Below are 20,135 nucleotides of genomic sequence, written 5' to 3'. Positions count from 1 at the left end.
AATAATTCATGTGAAACCATAAATATAAACGCACACATCAGCAAATCGATCACCGACCCAAGAAGACCGCTAGAGGGCGAAGCAGACCGCGTAATAAGCAAAATGTAAAATTAGTACCAGATCTAGTGTGTGTGTGTGTACCGGTAGAGGGGCACTGCATCAGCGACACAGTCGCGCCTCAAGAAATGATAGCTGCCCCGGCAGCTTAGCTGCCATACGGCCACCACCACCAACAACAACAACAACAACAACACAGTCACTCGCAGGAAAAGCGACGACTCTTCCGCAACATCGGCTCGTTGTTACATCAGATCCTCGAGCGGAGGGCGGGAAAATAATTAAATAAATGAATCGCCTGCACGTCTCCAGTCGTCGGGAAACCCCCTTCCGCCGAATACGCTCGTCTCATTGGTCAGACGCGGGAGTCACGAGCCCGAGGCGCCGCAGGTACTTATCCAGGCTCCTTGGACGTGCGTGTCCTGAACCCCGGATCCGGCTGTCCGTGAAGACGATGAGAGGATTTGCCGTCGTTGTGAAGTCGGTGTTGAACCATCATGTTTTCACGGTGAGCCTCGTCGTCGTCGTCGTCACACAGCTACTGCTCGTTGACGTTGTTCTCGCGGATTGAGCTCGTGATGAGTTTTGTACGATCGGTTATTTAACCGGTACACGTGACCCCTCGAAATGAGTTGTCGTGTTTGACCAAATCACAGGGACCAGGGACAGGGACAGGGACCAGGGACCAGGGACCAGGGACAGGGACAGGGACAGGGACAGGGACGTGACGTCGCGGAAAACGTGCTTTGGGAACTCGCTGAAGGTTGCTTGGGTAACTTGGGTTGGTGTGGATGTTGAACGGGCATGGTGGGCCGATCGACCTCTTGTGTCGAGATTACCTTGTAATGTCTTTTCATCACGTCTCGCCCTTCAGGTTTATAAGAGTTGTCGTTGTGAGGAATTATTATAATCTATAATTAATTTCCGTTATGTGACGTCATCAAGATCCGACGGTGATGCTCCGTTGTGACGTCATGAAGATCCGAAGATCCTGCTGTGGACCTTTTTACGCAAACAAAGCTTAAACTGTTCAAAATACAAGTAAATAACCCAAATACCTTTAAATGTCGTCATCATACATTTCAATGTTGTTGTTGTTGAATCTCTCGAGTGAAATGAATACGTCCGAGGCCGGTTTCCTTCTTCAACGGGATTCCTCCATGAGAAGGGCGATCGAGGGACGACAGCATCCGGACATATCCATCCATGCATCGCGTGTTTTCGCATTCCCAACCCTTCCCGGTTTCCCTGGATTTTTTTTTTTTCCCGCCAAATGACTTTCTGCCCCCACGCGCGCTCTCGTGATCGACCTGCGTCATCCGGGGATTTCCCCGTCCACGAAACCTGCTCTCCGTGAATTTGAATCCTTAAATACGTTAACTCGTGAATTGGAGCTCGAGTCACGTGTGATCCAAAGGTCGCCTGCCAGGTCAGAGATCCGAATGTGGACCTGCTTGTACGTGCAGCACAGTTTGAGTCACCGATATGCCTTCTGCACAGTGTGTGCAGCCCCGGATATTTGTGTATTCTCTGCACAGCTAAGTCCATCCTGAGCCAATCAGAGCTCATTGGACTTTATAACGCTTGCATCTGCTATATATATATATATATATATTTAAGCCTGGTGTTGGCGCAGTGGTTCGGGCAGCGGCTTGGGATCCAAAAGGTCCTGAGTTCAAGCCCCGTTGGGCCACTGAATTAATACACCAGGGGGTTGACTCAGCCTGTCATCCTTCCGAGGTCGGCGAAATGAGTACCAGTGTACTGGGCCGGTGTATACCCCGGTTAAAATAGGTGTACCATATCCCTGTGTCGTAAGAGGCGACCAGGGTTGCGTCAGGAAGGGCATCCGGCGTAAAACGTGTGCCAAATCACGATGCGGATCATACGGATGATCCGCTGTGGCGACCCCTAACGGGAGCAGCCGAAAGAAGAAGATGTGTGTGTGTGTGTATATATATATATATATATATATATATATATATATATATATATATACATATCATCGAGTAGAATGGGTCCTCACTCTGGGCTGGTGCAGATGCTTCTCATCTTGCTCCCCTGGAGACAATTTATTGAGTGGGGAGAGGAGGTATTATTAGTACTGTATTAATATTATGCTAGTATCATTAGTGTTGCTATTAGCCCATCCCCACATAGAAGCAGTGTGACCACTCTTCATTTTCATAAACTAGTACGGGCCCGTAGTGGCGTAAACAATGACTGGATTGGGGCATTATTTCAATTAGATCGGACCAACCGTATCATAAATGGCCATAACTTGGGAAACACCTGGGAAACATATTCAGGTCTCCAGCGTCAATTGTGATGTCATATCAAATGAAGAATTGTGATGCCCCTCTCTCTCGCCCCCCTCTCTCGCCCCTCTCTCTCACCCTTCTCCCTCACCCCTCTCTCTCGCCCCCACTCTCACCCCCCCTCTCCCGTCCCCCCTCTCTCGCAGATATTGGTCGACAGATAAATGGCCTTAACTTGAAAACCGCTCGTCCGATTAATATCAAACCTCGAAAAGGCACATCCGCGGATCCCCAGCAATATTCCTGGCAAGTTTCAATCAGATCGGACCGTCAATCGTGCAAAAAAAAGAAAAACAACTAATAAATACATAAATAAACATTAATTGTGACGTCATAGCACCGTGTCTTGTCATTGGTCGACAGATAAATGGCTGTAACTTGGGAACTGCTTTTCCAATTAATAAATATCAAACCTTGAAAAGGCACATCCACGGGTCCCCAGCAATATTCCTGGCAAGTTTCAATCAGATCGGTCTGTCAATCGTGGAAAATTTTTTTAAATAAATAAATAAACATTAATTCTTTGTCATAGCAACGTGTCCTATCATTGGTCGACTGATAAGTGGCCATAACTTGGGAACCGCTCGTCCGATCGATATCAAACCTTGAAAAGGCACATCCGCGGGTCCCCAGCAATATTCCTGGCAAGTTTCAATCCGATCGGACCGGTGGTCGTCTGGTTATTAATAATTTGGGAAAAAAATTGGCGTGAGAAGGTGGAACGACACTTTCAGCTGCCATATATACACCTTTTCAACACGGAAAAAGCAGTAAAATGGCCGTAACTTGGGAACCGATCGATATCAAACCTCGAAAAGGCACATCCGCTGGTCCCCAGCAATATTCCTGGAAAGTTTCAATGAGATCGGACCGGCGGTCACAGACAGACAGACACAGATTGCTGGAATTATAGATAGATGCCAAGGTGAGCCAATGAAAAAAGCCAAGAATTCACAAGGTTTCGGAAAAGCGCTGATAATGGAAAACCTATACGCCAATTAAAACCTCGAAAACCAAGACGCCAAGGTGAACAACGAATAGCCAAGATCTTGTGAAAAAAGCCAAGGAGTGGTCACACTGAGTAGAAGGTCTGTGTCTGTGCGTCTCTCTGGGCCATAACTTTTTTTTACCATTTGAGGTTTTGTCATCAAATTTTAAACAAAGCTTTATCATGAGAATATTGAGAAGAAAAAAAAATCAATAATTTAGTCAAAAGGTCAAAGGTCAGGGTCACAAAATCGTCAGTTTTCATCCAATTGACCTGAAATTTTAATTATCATTTGAGCTTTTGTTATCAAATTTTCAACAAAGTTTTATTATGAGAATATGGAGAAGACAAATTCAGATTATTGTCAAAAGGTCAAAGGTACCGTTTAGCATATGGAATAAGAAGTACGAATACAATGCTTCGCATTTTCAGATGCTTTCAAGTTACTTTTGTTGTTGCAAGCAGCCTTGGAAGAACACCATGATTATCTATCTTAACAGGAATATACACCTTAACACGGATTTTTCCCAAGGCAGAAAGCCCCCTTGGTGAGGGGGCAAATGAAGTCACCACAACCTCCAGAATGTGACCCTTATTCCTCCTGTCAAGTTTGGTTGAGATTGGATTAGTAACGACCAAATGTATCACGATCAAAAAAAAGGCAGACATATAGATGGACACCAAATTGCATATTTTAGTATGATAATGGCAGGTATACAAAAGTGTTCTTTGAAAGATGTAGTCATGTGTTAACCATTGTGCTATACCTGAGGGGAATCAATGCCTTATTGAATAGAATACCACAGGTGTCTGGCTTTGGCCCTTATCTTCTCATATGTTTGCACAAACAGGGAAGAAATCGAATGTATGGGTATTGTGGAGGAAGACACAAGCAGAGAGGCAGCTGATGGAGCAGATGGTTTGGGTGGCAACAGTGAGTGGAAGATGACTGAGTTACTTTCCCCTCAGCATGAGACTCCATGGCTACGGCCTGCAACTTCACCATCAAATGGTAAATTTTCTACCTTTCTCTCCCTTATATCCAGTATAATAGTGTTTCTCCAGGTAATTATTCACAGGTTTTGGTGCTCCTCCTTATGGGATTTTATCTTGCTTTCCAAAACACCATTCCACATTGTTCCTTTTTTCATTTCTGCCAGAAAAGATTTGTTGATTTTAAAATGTTGGTAATGATAGTCCCAGTCTGTGAAAAATCAAGTTGATATGAGAGAAGAAACACAAATATATTGACACGGGATGGTGGGGAAGCAAAGGGACTCAAGGAAACAGGTGGTTGAACAAAATTGGGAGGGGGGGGAGGCATAAAAGAAGGTAGCAAGGGGGGGGGGGTGTTGGATACAGTTAAATCTCTGGGTGACTCGTAAACCCGTGCGTCATTCACCACTATGTCATATAGCACACTATCTCTCTCTGTGCATAGAATCACCATTACCATCAAGATCCTGATGTCCGTCTTCATCTCTCCGCCCTTGGAATTCTTAAATCCAGCCCTTTTTGTTTTGTGTGGTGGGACAATGGTGGCACATTTTCTCACATCAGTACCCTCCCCCACAACATCTTCACACCCGGGTTTCCCTCCACCCACTCCAGGTACCTCCACCCAACCCCTGCTCGGCAACCCCCGAATACATGTTCAACCACCCCATGCCCCTGGCTTTCCTTGCTTCCTCCAAGCGCGACACTCTCCTTGCTTCCTTCACTCCCCACCCCCTCTTTGCTTCCTTCACGCCCCACATCCTGCTTGCTTCCCCTGCACCCCACCCTCTCTTTCCTTCCACAATATCCCGGCTGCTTTCCTCTCCCCCTGCCCCCTCTTTTCTCCACATGCGTCCCTGCTTCCTGGCCCCTCTTCTTCCCTTGCATTCTGGCACCTCTCTTCTCCACCTGCGTCCCGGCACCTGTCTTCTCCCCCCGCGTCCCGGCACCTGTCTTCTCCCCCCGCGTCCCGGCACCTGTCTTCTCCCCCCGCGTCCCGGCACCTGTCTTCTCCCCCCGCGTCCCGGCACCTGTCTTCTCCCCCCGCGTCCCGGCACCTGTCTTCTCCCCCGCGTCCCGGCACCTGTCTTCTCCCCCGCGTCCCGGCACCTGTCTTCTCCCCCCGCGTCCCGGCACCTGTCTTCTCCCCCCGCGTCCCGGCACCTGTCTTCTCCCCCCGCGTCCCGGCACCTGTCTTCTCCCCCCGCGTCCCGGCACCTGTCTTCTCCCCCCGCGTCCCGGCACCTGTCTTCTCCCCCCGCGTCCCGGCACCTGTCTTCTCCCCCGCGTCCCGGCACCTGTCTTCTCCCCCCCGCGTCCCGGCACCTGTCTTCTCCCCCGCGTCCCGGCACCTGTCTTCTCCCCCCCGCGTCCCGGCACCTGTCTTCTCCCCCCGCGTCCCGGCACCTGTCTTCTCCCCCCGCGTCCCGGCACCTGTCTTCTCCCCCCGCGTCCCGGCACCTGTCTTCTCCCCCCGCGTCCCGGCACCTGTCTTCTCCCCCCGCGTCCCGGCACCTGTCTTCTCCCCCCGCGTCCCGGCACCTGTCTTCTCCCCCCGCGTCCCGGCACCTGTCTTCTCCCCCCGCGTCCCGGCACCTGTCTTCTCCCCCCGCGTCCCGGCACCTGTCTTCTCCCCCGCGTCCCGGCACCTGTCTTCTCCCCCCGCGTCCCGGCACCTGTCTTCTCCCCCGCGTCCCGGCACCTGTCTTCTCCCCCCGCGTCCCGGCACCTGTCTTCTCCCCCCGCGTCCCGGCACCTGTCTTCTCCCCCCGCGTCCCGGCACCTGTCTTCTCCCCCCGCGTCCCGGCACCTGTCTTCTCCCCCCGCGTCCCGGCACCTGTCTTCTCCCCCCGCGTCCCGGCACCTGTCTTCTCCCCCCGCGTCCCGGCACCTGTCTTCTCCCCCCGCGTCCCGGCACCTGTCTTCTCCCCCGCGTCCCGGCACCTGTCTTCTCCCCCCCGCGTCCCGGCACCTGTCTTCTCCCCCCGCGTCCCGGCACCTGTCTTCTCCCCCCGCGTCCCGGCACCTGTCTTCTCCCCCCCGCGTCCCGGCACCTGTCTTCTCCCCCCGCGTCCCGGCACCTGTCTTCTCCCCCCGCGTCCCGGCACCTGTCTTCTCCCCCGCGCGTCCCGGCACCTGTCTTCTCCCCCCGCGTCCCGGCACCTGTCTTCTCCCCCGCGTCCCGGCACCTGTCTTCTCCCCCCGCGTCCCGGCACCTGTCTTCTCCCCCCGCGTCCCGGCACCTGTCTTCTCCCCCCGCGTCCCGGCACCTGTCTTCTCCCCCCGCGTCCCGGCACCTGTCTTCTCCCCCCGCGTCCCGGCACCTGTCTTCTCCCCCCGCGTCCCGGCACCTGTCTTCTCCCCCCGCGTCCCGGCACCTGTCTTCTCCCCCCGCGTCCCGGCACCTGTCTTCTCCCCCCGCGTCCCGGCACCTGTCTTCTCCCCCCGCGTCCCGGCACCTGTCTTCTCCCCCCGCGTCCCGGCACCTGTCTTCTCCCCCCCGCGTCCCGGCACCTGTCTTCTCCCCCCGCGTCCCGGCACCTGTCTTCTCCCCCCGCGTCCCGGCACCTGTCTTCTCCCCCCCGCGTCCCGGCACCTGTCTTCTCCCCCCGCGTCCCGGCACCTGTCTTCTCCCCCCGCGTCCCGGCACCTGTCTTCTCCCCCCGCGTCCCGGCACCTGTCTTCTCCCCCCGCGTCCCGGCACCTGTCTTCTCCCCCCGCGTCCCGGCACCTGTCTTCTCCCCCCGCGTCCCGGCACCTGTCTTCTCCCCCCCGCGTCCCGGCACCTGTCTTCTCCCCCGCGTCCCGGCACCTGTCTTCTCCCCCCCGCGTCCCGGCACCTGTCTTCTCCCCCCCGCGTCCCGGCACCTGTCTTCTCCCCCCGCGTCCCGGCACCTGTCTTCTCCCCCCGCGTCCCGGCACCTGTCTTCTCCCCCCCCGCGTCCCGGCACCTGTCTTCTCCCCCCGCGTCCCGGCACCTGTCTTCTCCCCCGCGTCCCGGCACCTGTCTTCTCCCCCCCGCGTCCCGGCACCTGTCTTCTCCCCCCCCGCGTCCCGGCACCTGTCTTCTCCCCCCCCCCCGCGTCCCGGCACCTGTCTTCTCCCCCCGCGTCCCGGCACCTGTCTTCTCCCCCCCCGCGTCCCGGCACCTGTCTTCTCCCCCCCGCGTCCCGGCACCTGTCTTCTCCCCCGCGTCCCGGCACCTGTCTTCTCCCCCCGCGTCCCGGCACCTGTCTTCTCCCCCCGCGTCCCGGCACCTGTCTTCTCCCCCCCGCGTCCCGGCACCTGTCTTCTCCCCCCGCGTCCCGGCACCTGTCTTCTCCCCCCCCCGCGTCCCGGCACCTGTCTTCTCCCCCCCCGCGTCCCGGCACCTGTCTTCTCCCCCCGCGTCCCGGCACCTGTCTTCTCCCCCCCCGCGTCCCGGCACCTGTCTTCTCCCCCCGCGTCCCGGCACCTGTCTTCTCCCCCCCGCGTCCCGGCACCTGTCTTCTCCCCCCCGCGTCCCGGCACCTGTCTTCTCCCCCCCCGCGTCCCGGCACCTGTCTTCTCCCCCCGCGTCCCGGCACCTGTCTTCTCCCCCCCCGCGTCCCGGCACCTGTCTTCTCCCCCCCCGCGTCCCGGCACCTGTCTTCTCCCCCCCGCGTCCCGGCACCTGTCTTCTCCCCCCCGCGTCCCGGCACCTGTCTTCTCCCCCCGCGTCCCGGCACCTGTCTTCTCCCCCCCCCCGCGTCCCGGCACCTGTCTTCTCCCCCCCGCGTCCCGGCACCTGTCTTCTCCCCCCCCGCGTCCCGGCACCTGTCTTCTCCCCCCGCGTCCCGGCACCTGTCTTCTCCCCCCGCGTCCCGGCACCTGTCTTCTCCCCCGCGTCCCGGCACCTGTCTTCTCCCCCGCGTCCCGGCACCTGTCTTCTCCCCCGCGTCCCGGCACCTGTCTTCTCCCCCCGCGTCCCGGCACCTGTCTTCTCCCCCGCGTCCCGGCACCTGTCTTCTCCCCCGCGTCCCGGCACCTGTCTTCTCCCCCCGCGTCCCGGCACCTGTCTTCTCCCCCGCGTCCCGGCACCTGTCTTCTCCCCCGCGTCCCGGCACCTGTCTTCTCCCCCGCGTCCCGGCACCTGTCTTCTCCCCCGCGTCCCGGCACCTGTCTTCTCCCCCCGCGTCCCGGCACCTGTCTTCTCCCCCGCGTCCCGGCACCTGTCTTCTCCCCCCGCGTCCCGGCACCTGTCTTCTCCCCCGCGTCCCGGCACCTGTCTTCTCCCCCCCCGCGTCCCGGCACCTGTCTTCTCCCCCCGCGTCCCGGCACCTGTCTTCTCCCCGCGTCCCGGCACCTGTCTTCTCCCCGGCAGCACCTGTCTTCTCCCCCGCGTCCCGGCACCTGTCTTCTCCCCCGCGTCCCGGCACCTGTCTTCTCCCCCGCGTCCCGGCACCTGTCTTCTCCCCATGATTCCCTCTCTTCTTCCCAGCCCCTTTCCGCTTCTCCAGCGTCGCGCCCACCTTCGTGCTTCCCTCGCGCCCCACCCCCTCTCGGCTTCCCCAGCATCTTGCTCCCTCCATACTCACCAATTTCACATTCCATATCATCCCACCTCCCCCATCTCCACACTCCTCTGCCCCCCCCCCCTTCCTCTCCCTGACAACAGCACCTCCTCCCCAATCCCTCAATCTATCAACCTTTTAAAAAAACAGTTTTTAAAAACTGTTTTTTTAAAAACCACAGTTTGCCATGGATGCTCGCTTTCCATCAACCATTCTTTTTTTCCAACTTCAGTGCCAACTCACCCCCCTCACCCCCTCACTCCTCAAAGCAACCATCCCACTCTTCTCCTCCAAGCCTCCCTCACACCTCTTTCAAAAATTCCCCCTCACCTTTCTCCCACCTTTCATCCCCCTCACTCTTCCTTCTCTAAGTTGCCCCCCCTCTCATCCACCAACCTGCCTCCCTCCACTGCCCTTTCACCTCCATCTCTTCACTCCACCTCCTCAAATCCTCAACTGCCATCTTCCTTGTCTCTTGTCCCCCTCTCTCCCAGCACCACAGAGCCTTTTCTCCTCCTCATTCGGCCCCCTCCCTCGCTATTCTGCAATACCCCACACTCCTTCAGCAACCCTCCTTACCTCCCCCTCGTCCTTCGTCCTACCCTCCCCCGCCCCCTCCACCTCCTGCACCAAAGCCTCCTCCCCTACCTCTTCATTAAAAGTGTGGACCTCAAATATCCGGGGCCTTCGCTCAAACCTTTCAGATCTTTCCATGCAGGTTGCCACTGACAAACCAGACATTATCTGCATAACAGAAACTTTCAGCTCCCAAGGCGTGTCTGACTCCGAAGTATCACTCCCTGGTTACTCCCTTTTACGGTATGACAGACCTGAGCCTCGTCTTGGTGGAGGTGTTGCTCTCTTCATCAAAGACTCTATTCCTCACTCTCCCTGCACTGCTCTCACTCCCCCACACCCCAGGAATACCTCTGGCCGGCTTCCCCTCCTCCCACCTCATGTTTATATGTGTACTGTACCGTCCACCGAACAGTGATGACTCCATCTACACCTCACTCTCCGAAAACATGGACCATCTTCTATCTTCTCATCCAAACTCTCTCTTCCTCTTATGTGGCGACTTCAATTGTCATCACGCCAGTTGGCTAGGTGTGGGTACCTCTCTCACCTGCCATGGGACATCAGCAAAAGCTTTCTGTGACTCATTGGGACTGACTCAATCGGTCAACTTCCCGACCCGGATCTCATCCAATGGTACTCCATCTCTTCTGGATCTGATTTTGACAAATTTCCCTGACAATATCTGCTGCTCTTCCTTCGCTCCAATTGGTTCTTCTGACCACGTCCTTGTTAAAGTGGACATCTCTCTGGCTGTTATCAGAGAACCACCTCACCGCCGTCGAGTCTGGCATTTCACTCAAGCCGACTGGCAGGGTCTCCGAGCAACCATCAAACTTACAGACTGGTCTCCTATCACTACTTTCTCAAACATCAACTCATCCTGGGAATTCTTTCAAAGAAACTTGCTCTCCCTCATGCACAGATTTATCCCCTCTCGTGTTCAGTTGTCTTACCCTTCCTCCCGCCCTTGGTTTACTGAAGCTTGTGGTGAGGCAGTTGTCCTGAAACAACTTGCCTTTGCCTCATGGAAAGCAAACCCAACTGAGGGCAATCTCAGTTCTTTCCACAAAGCTCGGAACAAGTGTGTATCTACTCTCAGGAGAGCCAGAAAACAACATCTTTCTCATCTCAAGTCTGAACTCTCAAACCTCTCTCCCTCCTCAAAATCCTGGTGGCGTTTAATCAAATCTGTTTCTGGTGTATGTTCCCCCTCCATCCCCTCCCTTACCTCAAATGGCCGCACTGCTGATTCCACACGTGATAAAGCTGAATGTCTAAACTCGGTGTTTGCAGCTAAATCTTGTGTCCCAAACCCATCACTATCTCTACCCACTTTACCCAGTCGCACCCAACTGTCCCTGGACTCTGTATCCTTTTCTCCTGACAAGGTGGAGAGCTTGCTTTCAAACCTCGAGTCAGATTCTGCAACCGGTCCAGGCAGGCATCAGCCCACGTGTCCTCAAAGCCTGCTCTTCTGCTCTTGCTCACCCTCTCTCTGTTCTATTCACCCTCTCATTTTCCCAAGGTCATCTGCCATCTGCTTGGAAATCTGCTAACATCACTGCCCTGCATAAAAAAGGTGCAAAAACAGATCCCTGTAACTACAGACCAATCAGCCTTCTCCCAATCATCAGCAAGGTTATGGAATCCATCATCGCTTCAGATATGAAATCCTTCCTCTTCTCCAATGGCTTGATTTCCAATCATCAATTTGGTTTCAGACCAGGTCACTCTACCCTGGATATGCTGCTACTGCTCTCCCATCAATGGATGGAGGTCCTCAATGCCAGACAGGAAATCCGAGCCGTATCCCTGGACATATCACGTGCTTTTGACAAAGTCTGGCACCCTGCCCTACTCACCAAACTCTCTTCCCATGGTATTCAAGGCCATCTCCACTCATGGCTCGCAGACTTCCTCTCCTGTCGCAGTCAACGTGTGGCCCTAAACAGAGTTCTTTCATCCCCTCTTCCTGTGCAGGCTGGAGTTCCTCAAGGTAGCGTTCTGGGCCCTGTTCTTTTTCTGGTTTTCATCAATGATCTCTCGGACTCTCTGGAAAATCCTCTATTTCTCTTTGCCGACGACTCCACCCTCTGCCGTACCATCTGTCATCCCTCAGACCGGCAAGCAGCAGCTTCTTGGCTCACTGCAGATCTGGATAAAATCACAAACTGGTCCAACACGTGGAACATGTCTTTCAATCCAGACAAATCTCACACTCTCACTATGTCTCTTCGAAAGGACTGTTTACAAAACCCCCCCATCCACTTTCTCAACAATCCTCTGGAAGAAGTCTTTTCTTTCAAGCTTCTGGGTCTCACTATCTGCCATGACCTTTCCTGGGAAAGTCACATTTCCAACCTTGCCTCAAAAGCCAGTCGCCGACTGGGAATCCTCCGTCGTGCAAAGTCCTTCCTCGGCCCTCTTGAGCTCCTGACTACTTACAAAGCTTTTTGTCCGTAGCCTGATGGAGTACTGCTCTCCCTCTGGGCTGGTGCTCCTGCCTCCCACCTTTCTCGACTTCCACGCTGTCGAAACCAGGGCTTTTAAGATCATTGGCATCTCCCGCAATGAAGCTGAGTCTTTGGGCCTCTCACTCAATCACCGCAGGTTGGTCGGTGGTCTTTCTGTCTTCTACCGACTCCTCTCAGCCTTGCCCCTGCTCTCTCTGCGATTTGTCCCAACCACATTTCCACAGGGCGCTCAAGGTCCGCCAACAACCCCCTTCTGGTAAAACTACCAAAATCACGAATCACTGCTCATCTTCACTCTTTCATTTCCTCTTTTTCCCGCCTTTGGAATAAACTTCCTCACTCTATTCTTTCCCATTCTTCCCTCCAGGCTTTCAAAACAGCTGTTCACCACCACCTCTTATCTTCCCCCATCCAAATCCTCGATCTTTTCTACCCCCGATAATCCACCCAAGCCCACTTCCTTCCAATTCTCCTGCTTTCCTTCCTGAAAGTCCCTGTAATGTCCATCTTCTCCTCGCCATGTTCCCCGTCCCATCCCCATCCCTCTCCCTTCCACAGTTCACCTGTGTCTGTTCCCCAATGTTTTGTCCCTTCCACTCCCACCCCTCTTGTCTCATGCCTCCTTGCTGTGAGTTGTGTGTTAGCTCTCATACGAGCCTCGACCAAGGTATACAAAAAAAAAAAAAAAAAAAAAAAAAAAAAAAAAAAACCTCGAACATCCAAGGTCTTCACTCCAATTTAACAGATGTCCGAGTCCAAGCGACCACTCTTAAACCTGACATCATTTTGCCGGACAGAATCCTATTCTTCAGTGTCTCTCCCTGGGTGTTGGCTTTGTGGTTCAATATGCCTGATCCAGCGGCGGAGTTGCAGTTTCATTTCAAGAACCCCATTTCCCACTGTCTGTGTAGTACACTTCCACAGGCCTCACCCAATCAGTGAACTTTCCAACCCTGGTTTCTCCCAATGGCATGTCCTCCCTTCTCGACTTGGTAATGAAGAATTTTCATCCAAATTGGTTCATATAATCATGTGCTTATGAGATTCAGCATCACTGGTTATTGTGAGAGAGCTGCCTCAGTACTGTAAAGTCTGGTAGTTTACTTAAGCTGACTGGCAGGAACTGCATGCTGCCCTCCCATGTTAAAGGCCCTGTCACACCTTGACGATTTAGCCAGCATATGCCTGATGTATGCAAAATTTGGCTAAAACGTTGGCACACGTCGAATACGTTATGGGTAAGTTTGTATACGTCAAGAGGATGCTGGCATACGTCGTGCGCCGAGGTGTTAGACAAATTTTCCATGCTTGAAATTTTCCGACGTATGCCAGCGTATGACACACATGCCGCATAACGCTGGCCATAAGTTGTAGGCACGTTACGCGATCGTTGACATACGTCGACACACGTTACTTGTAAGTTACTCATAAGTCGAAACACGTCAAAGTAATGGTTAGCATCAGTGTTAAAGACTCCCTGGCTTTTTTTATTTTATTTTTTTTCTTCGGTATGACGTTGATGTTGACACTTCGATTTCTAGTGCGGTTCAGCAACTCCCTTCAGCAACTCCCTTCTGGTAAAACCACCAAAATCATGAACCACTGCTCACCTTCACTCTTTCATTCCTCTTTTATTTTTCTGCGTTTGGAATAAACTCCCTCACTCTGTTCAATCCCATTCTTCCTTACAGGCCTTCAAAACAGCTGTTCACCACCACCTCTTATCATCCCCCATCCAAATCCTCGATCTTTTCTACCCCCGTTAATCCACCCCAAACCTCCCTCCTTCAAATTCCCTGCCTTCCCTCCCAAAAGTTCCCTGCTGTGTAAGGTCCTGAAAGTCCCTGTGGTGTCCATCTTGTATACCCTGTGTACCCTTCCCTATCTCCTCATGTCTCTTCCACACTGTTTTGTCCTTCCCTCTCCCGCCCCTTTTGTCTTCTGCCCCCCTTGTTGTGCGTTGTGTGTTGGCTCTCATACGAGCCTCGACAATGCCTCGACAAAAAAAGTGATTCTTCAACATTGAGAGATAGGGCCCAAAGCAATATATATATATATATATATATATATATATATATATATATATATATATATATATATATATTGTTGTGGTTACCAAATTCGCAAACCACCATTCAGGTCCCTTAGGTGAGGTATCTCGGTAAGTACATGTGTAGTTAGGTCCAAACCCGTTGTCTAGTGGGAATACATGTCATTTATGCGAGCTGCGACTCTTCAGGATAGCCGTTTTTCTTTTACTATCTTTATTTTGGACCAACCGCCATGATTACCACCACAACCACAACATCAACCACCAACCACAACGCCGCTTCACCACAACCGCCACGACCTTCACGTCACACCTCGCAACCGTAGCATCGCCACCGTTCTTGCCCCGCTGTGGGTACCGGTGTTGGACTCGTGCAGGGCGCACGTTGAACAGCGTGTACAAAATCACGGATTTTGTGCTTCAAAAACGGATCAAAAACGACACACGCCCACTTTTTGCCGTCCAATCGGTGAGCGAGGGGCGATTTGGCCCCGCCTCCAGAACGATCGATATATGCAAATTTGTGGATCAAAAAGCCTTCACGCCCACTTTTTCTCGGGCCAATGGGGAGCGAGATGAAAGGTCAAAGGGAGGGGGTCAAAGGCGAAGCTACGGGGGGATAAAAGGACGGTGTTCGTCAGTCAGCAGAACGAGAAGGAGTCGGAACGGAGGGGAAGAGTGTGGAAGTCTGGAGCCCGAAGCCTGCAGTAGCTGGAGAAGCTGAAGAGAGTCGAACGAGGAGAGCCCAAAGAAGAGTCCAGGGTGGAGAGTCCAGAGGCGGAGAGGCGGCAGCGGCGAAGGCAGACGAGGGGGTGCTCGCGGCGGTGCCGCGAGGTGCACGCCCGAGGAAGGCCGGCCGCGCGACCTGGGCGACGTGGAGACGCACACCAGGGATAATAAAGATCCTCTATACCCCGAGCATCAGCAACCCCCTCCTGTTTCCCCCCGCGCTGAGATAGTGCGACCAAGGGGGCCCCCTTTCCCACCCCCTACCAGACACCGTCCACGAGGCCCGCGGGTTGCGGCGCCATCGCCGCTCCGCGTCTCATTACCAGACGGGTAGGCGCGACCCGGTCTCGGCCTCAGGCCCGCCTCATCCTTGAGGGTATTTCTTTTCCTTGGTTTTGGGTATGTGTTGTCGGCGCCGTCTGTGAAGTAAAATTGTATGTGTTGCCGTGTGCTCGGTAGTCGGTATTAGCTCTGCATTGTGTTTTCGCTTTTATATTTGCTTTTTGTGTAAATGGAATTGTGTTTTTTCTGTGTGCTTTTGGTGGAATTGAATGTGTGCTTTCCGTTCGTCGCGAATAAATGTGCTTTGTGTTGAACTGTTTCCCGCTTCGCTTCGTCTTTTCCTTCATTGAATCCTCATCTTGCTTCACGTAAAGGGTTGGTAGTGGGCTGAATACGCCCGATAATTAATCGAACCGTCGAGGTCGACGATAACACCGCTCGGTTACTCTGATAGTACGGAACGGGTCGCTTAAGTGGCCCGTGTCCGAGGTCGACCTGCGGCGAGGTGCGATCGCCCGGTCTACCCTCCGCGTGGGTACTTAGGTAGGTCGAATTTGGCGAGCAACCCTATCCCACGCGGGGGCTGATTGGCTCGATCGCGGTGAGACCGAAAGGTCCACCCGTGACTGGTTCCCGGCGTTAGTCCGAGAGGGTCACGACTGGATTGTCCGTCCGGTGGGCGACGTGCCGCGATTCGAGTTACGTGGCCGTCAGCACGCCGGCGGGCGCGAAGACCGCAACAATATATATATATATATATATATATATATATATATATATATATATATATATATATATATATATATATATATATATATATATATATATATACATATATACATATATACATATATACATATACAGTAGACTAGGCGTAAGTCGTCACCATCGGGACCGAGAAAAAAGTGACGACTTGCGCGTATGCGAACATTCATGATGACTGTGGGGTAAAGGATGAAGTCGCGCGTGGCCTGGACACGTATGTGAGAGGCCTATCATATTATGACACGTACGTGCCGCAACAATCTCGAAGCCGGCTATTGTACCAAAAGGGAAACACAATCCTCGGGGCATAGGTGGGGGTTCATTGGTGAGTTGGAAAGTGATCAAGCGAAGATGGAATTCATGAATCACTTTCTCAAAAGTAAAGATAATGAACAACTGTAAGACTACTCGGAAACCATCGGTAATGGTATATCACCATCGACAAATGTGGAATGAATGGCTGTTAGAATTCATTCATTGAAATGAATGTAGAATGAGTTTTCTTATGGAATGAAAACTCGTATACTATCGACAAATTACATGACACACAGTCATTGTGATGATTACCACTCAATACCTATGTGAAAGTGTGTGGGGTGATGTACAAAACAAGCCAATATCAAACCATGATCGGACTTCAACACTAAGATCGATCGATCCTTTACTCCTTCGCCAGAGACTGCATTGCGCAGCCTGTATACCTCTTCAGATGCATGTGGGACGGCGCGCTGACTGAGCTGAACGCAGCGCAGTTATAAATAACCCGCGCATCACGATTCCATGAAATCGGGCTTCTCACGAGGCAGCAGTTCCGTGTGATGAGTTAGGCGTGGTAATTTACTTGAGTTTGCATTACACGGGAACGGACAACATCTGACGACTTAGACGAAGTGACGACTTAGCGATGACGACTTACAGACTTTATTCAAAGTTTGTAACTCGATTTAACATGAGATAAATTCGGGAATTTTTTTCGCTGCCGACTTCGGCGAAGTGACGAGTTACACGCTGCCGACTTACGCCTAGTCTACTGTATATCACAATATTTCAAAAATGTATTGGGCCTGAAATGTTCTTGTGGATCAGGCATTGCGTGGCAGAGGTTTGCACTCTACCGAGTGCCCTTCTCGTCATTACTGTGTTTCATTGAGTTTGTATGCAGCTTGTTCACACCATGTGTCCTTCTCTCCCTCCCCGTGATCTCACTCTCACTTCTACTCTGTTGCTGATGTTTCCCCCTTTCCATTATGTTTCCTTCCATTCTGCTCTCATTCGTCCACAAGCTTCGATCATGTCTGCAACAAAAGGGGTACAGAATGGAAGGGTACATCACATGAGATTGTGATGAGCTGTCATCTTGAATTCCTGGAGGGAAGATTGCAATTGTGTGGAATTTGGGAAGCAATTCCACAAGCTATAACGGAGGTGAACAGTATTCCTGGATTATGGAAAGTTAGCAAGGATACAGTTTTACTTTATATCTGAAAAAGCCAGCTTTTATAAAGAAAGCATACATCCTGTCGGGGTTCAAGGAGAAGATGAAGTAAGACCACAAATAATGCAATAGAAACAGGCCGATAGGTTTGTATGCGATGAGACAAACAGGCTCTGCGACTCTCCCACTTTTGGGGTGATACCCTTAATCCTGAGAACTTTTGATTCCACAGCATCTGGGAATGAGAAGTGTAAAGCAGAGGAACTACCTGTTGGGGAAGAGCAATATTCCCTTGAGTTATGGACAAAAGCCTTTGTCGGCCATCTCTGTCTGTCTGTCCATCATGTTTCATACAGAGCATCGCTTCTGCCAAAGCATTTTCTTGGCTTAGTGTTACAATCTTAAACGGGACACCACTCTGATGCAGGATACTCGACTGTGTGTGTGTGCAAGAATTTGGAATTTGACCCGGGTGTCGGTGCCAGCTCGCTCACTCTCTATGAAGGACACTGGGATCTTGAGCGTCCAATGACTAATGCTGTTAGACAGGATATCTGAGGAATGGCATGCACATTGACACCTCGCCCTGCCTGCAAAACACCAGGATGACAGTTTCTCGCTGGGCCGAGATTCAAACCCAGGCTGGACAGCTCAGAGGCGAGTGTACATTTCTCGAGGTTATCCTGCCAACACATCGCGAGTATGGGCCTTCATTATTGATGTTATCAAGCCTGGTGTTGGTTTAACAGTCATGATGGTGGGCTTAAGATTTTAGGGTCTTGAGTTTGAGCCCCTGGTGGGCCGTTGAAATAACACCAGTTGGGTTCACTCACCCTGTCATCCTTCTGCGGTCAGCAAAATGAGTACCAGCTTACTGGTAATAGGGGCACTGTATCAGCAGCACAGCCACACTTCCAGAAATGATGCAACCAGCAGCCATAGCCTGCATATGAAACAACAACATTAATATTATTTGTAGTTAATACCTGCTAATATAACAAATACTTGCTTCAATCAGCAGCACATTTCACAAATACATGTATTTTACTGTTGGACTATCTTTTAAAACTCATTTTTGCCTTGATTTGTTTGATTATTTTACGAGGTTGATTGAAATTATTATTCTGATCTCGAGTGATCATAATCCAAATGCAGCATTATCTTTTTTTTTTGTGCACACAGAGTTGTACTCGATGGCACAAGAAGCCAAGCTTGATTCTGCTGACGTGGAATGGATGATGGAGCAGGTTTTTGAAATTGTCAAGTCGTGTTCTTTTGGGGAAAACGCTGACGTTTACTCAGACAGTGTTTCTACCTATTGCCACTGTAGCACTCCTGAGAAGGTGCAGCGTCAAGATGATGGCCAGTGCTGCCCACACTCATTGGTAATACCTCCAGATCCCTCATCGGAGTCCACGCTCATACCTGCCGTGTCACCCAAGTGTGACCCCAGCAATGCATTCCTGCAAACCGATGCTCTGACGACAAGAAGAGCGAAGAGTCGAGTCAAACTACGTTACAAACAGCTGCAGCAGGCAATGCAAGCTGAAGCAGATGCGTTGGAGAAAAAGAATGCTCAGCTGAGGGAGCAGGCATCAAAGCTTGAAAAAGATTTAGCAGGTGCAAGACAGTGTTTACTGCAGGCTCTGGTTGGCACTTGAGCTTTATAGCAGTAATTACATTGATTGATGCTGATAGAACAAAAGGGGGCTCTATTATATAGAGAGGGAGCGAAGTCAGTGTGAAGGTTTTCAAAATGAATTGTGATGAAAAGGAAAGCTACAGTTTGTGTTTATTAGTCACGAGTCTCTAGTTGGAACCTTTCACCTTCTTGATCCATACTGTGTGAGGGGAAAAATATGAATAACGATTTCCTCCCATGACACATTTATTTAATGCTTTCAGATCATTAAACATTATTTAATGATTTTGTATATCACATAATACTTTAGCCCAATGTGTTGCTTTCATGGTATGGTTCCCACTTATTTTGGTTTGCAGCGCTTGTATCTGATTGTTCCATCAACTGTCAGAATTGTTTCAAGGAAAATATTGAGCATTTGTACTTGGTGTGTTTATTTGCCATGTTTATAATGGAAAGCTTCAACTGATATAGCTGCCGTAAGTATTGATCGGGGAGGTTTGTCAACATCGCGGGATAATTCTGCCTGCAGCATGCTTGCCACTACATATGGTCCTGTTTTCAATCTCTGATGGAGCCAGTAATCAATTAAAATGCAAATCCAGGTATGATGAGTGGAGTGTTCATTGGAGGTGGTGAAAGACTTGAGGCACAGCTCTGCATTTGCCAGCTCTTGCCAAAATAGAGAGCACAGTCGGTTGGTATGGAGAGTTAGCAGTGGAGATCACAAATAAAGTTGTTGGGTAATAGCCAACTTTACACCTGTAGTTATATAAATCCTCCACTTGACAGGCTGATGCACCCCAGCCCAGCACCGGTGGTTATGATGGGTGCCAAGTGCTTTGGCGAGGTTGATTGCACATTAATGAGCACTCACTGTATGACAGGACCTGTGACCTCCAGAGTTAACTCAGTACTGCCAAAGCAGCATCACGACAAGGATTACACTGGGTGGTTTGTCGTTGCCTTCCCAATGATAGTCATGGCAGGAATTTGGTATTTGTTCAGGGTGCCGGTGATAGTTCATATACTCTTCACAAAGGACATCATTGGATCTTTATCCACTGACTAATGCTTGGAGATGGGATGCCCAGTTTAACGTCCATCCGAGATACGGAAAACACATTGATATGAAACACCAGGATGACAGTTTATAGCGGGGTCAGGATTTGAAGCCAGGTTAGACAGCTCAGAGAGGAGCGTGCATACCTCTAGGTTATCCTGCCAGCCCCCAGAGTTAACTACGCCCAGAAAATCGCCATCCAGGAAGATGGCAAAATACCACCGT

General features: G+C 51.8%; 1 protein-coding gene across 1 annotated transcript; it reads left to right on the top strand.

Moving 5' to 3' along the window:
• Nucleotides 1-311: 311 nt before the first annotated feature.
• Nucleotides 312-19,453, top strand: LOC147030390 (uncharacterized). Its single transcript, XM_085874384.1, has 3 exons — nucleotides 312-565; nucleotides 4,215-4,375; nucleotides 18,388-19,453. Exons 1-3 carry the CDS (start codon nucleotides 555-557, stop codon nucleotides 18,864-18,866), a joined length of 651 nt encoding a protein of 216 aa, XP_085730510.1. The 5' UTR covers nucleotides 312-554; the 3' UTR covers nucleotides 18,867-19,453.
• The last annotated feature ends 682 nt before the right edge of the window (nucleotides 19,454-20,135 follow it).

The sequence above is a fragment of the Eptatretus burgeri genome, chromosome 3, assembly GCF_056783735.1.
Source record: "Eptatretus burgeri isolate ZD-2024b chromosome 3, Ebu_testis_v1, whole genome shotgun sequence".
Classification (NCBI taxonomy): Eukaryota; Metazoa; Chordata; class Myxini; order Myxiniformes; family Myxinidae; genus Eptatretus; species Eptatretus burgeri.
The sequence above is the reverse complement of the archived record's forward strand: the minus strand, read 5'-3'. Positions and strand labels throughout refer to the sequence as shown.

Excerpts from the sequence above, each read along its gene's own strand:
- LOC147030390 (XM_085874384.1), top strand. Across the intron at positions 4,376-18,387 it reads TGCAACTTCACCATCAAATG|AGTTGTACTCGATGGCACAA; the intron begins GTAAATTTTCTA and ends TTGTGCACACAG.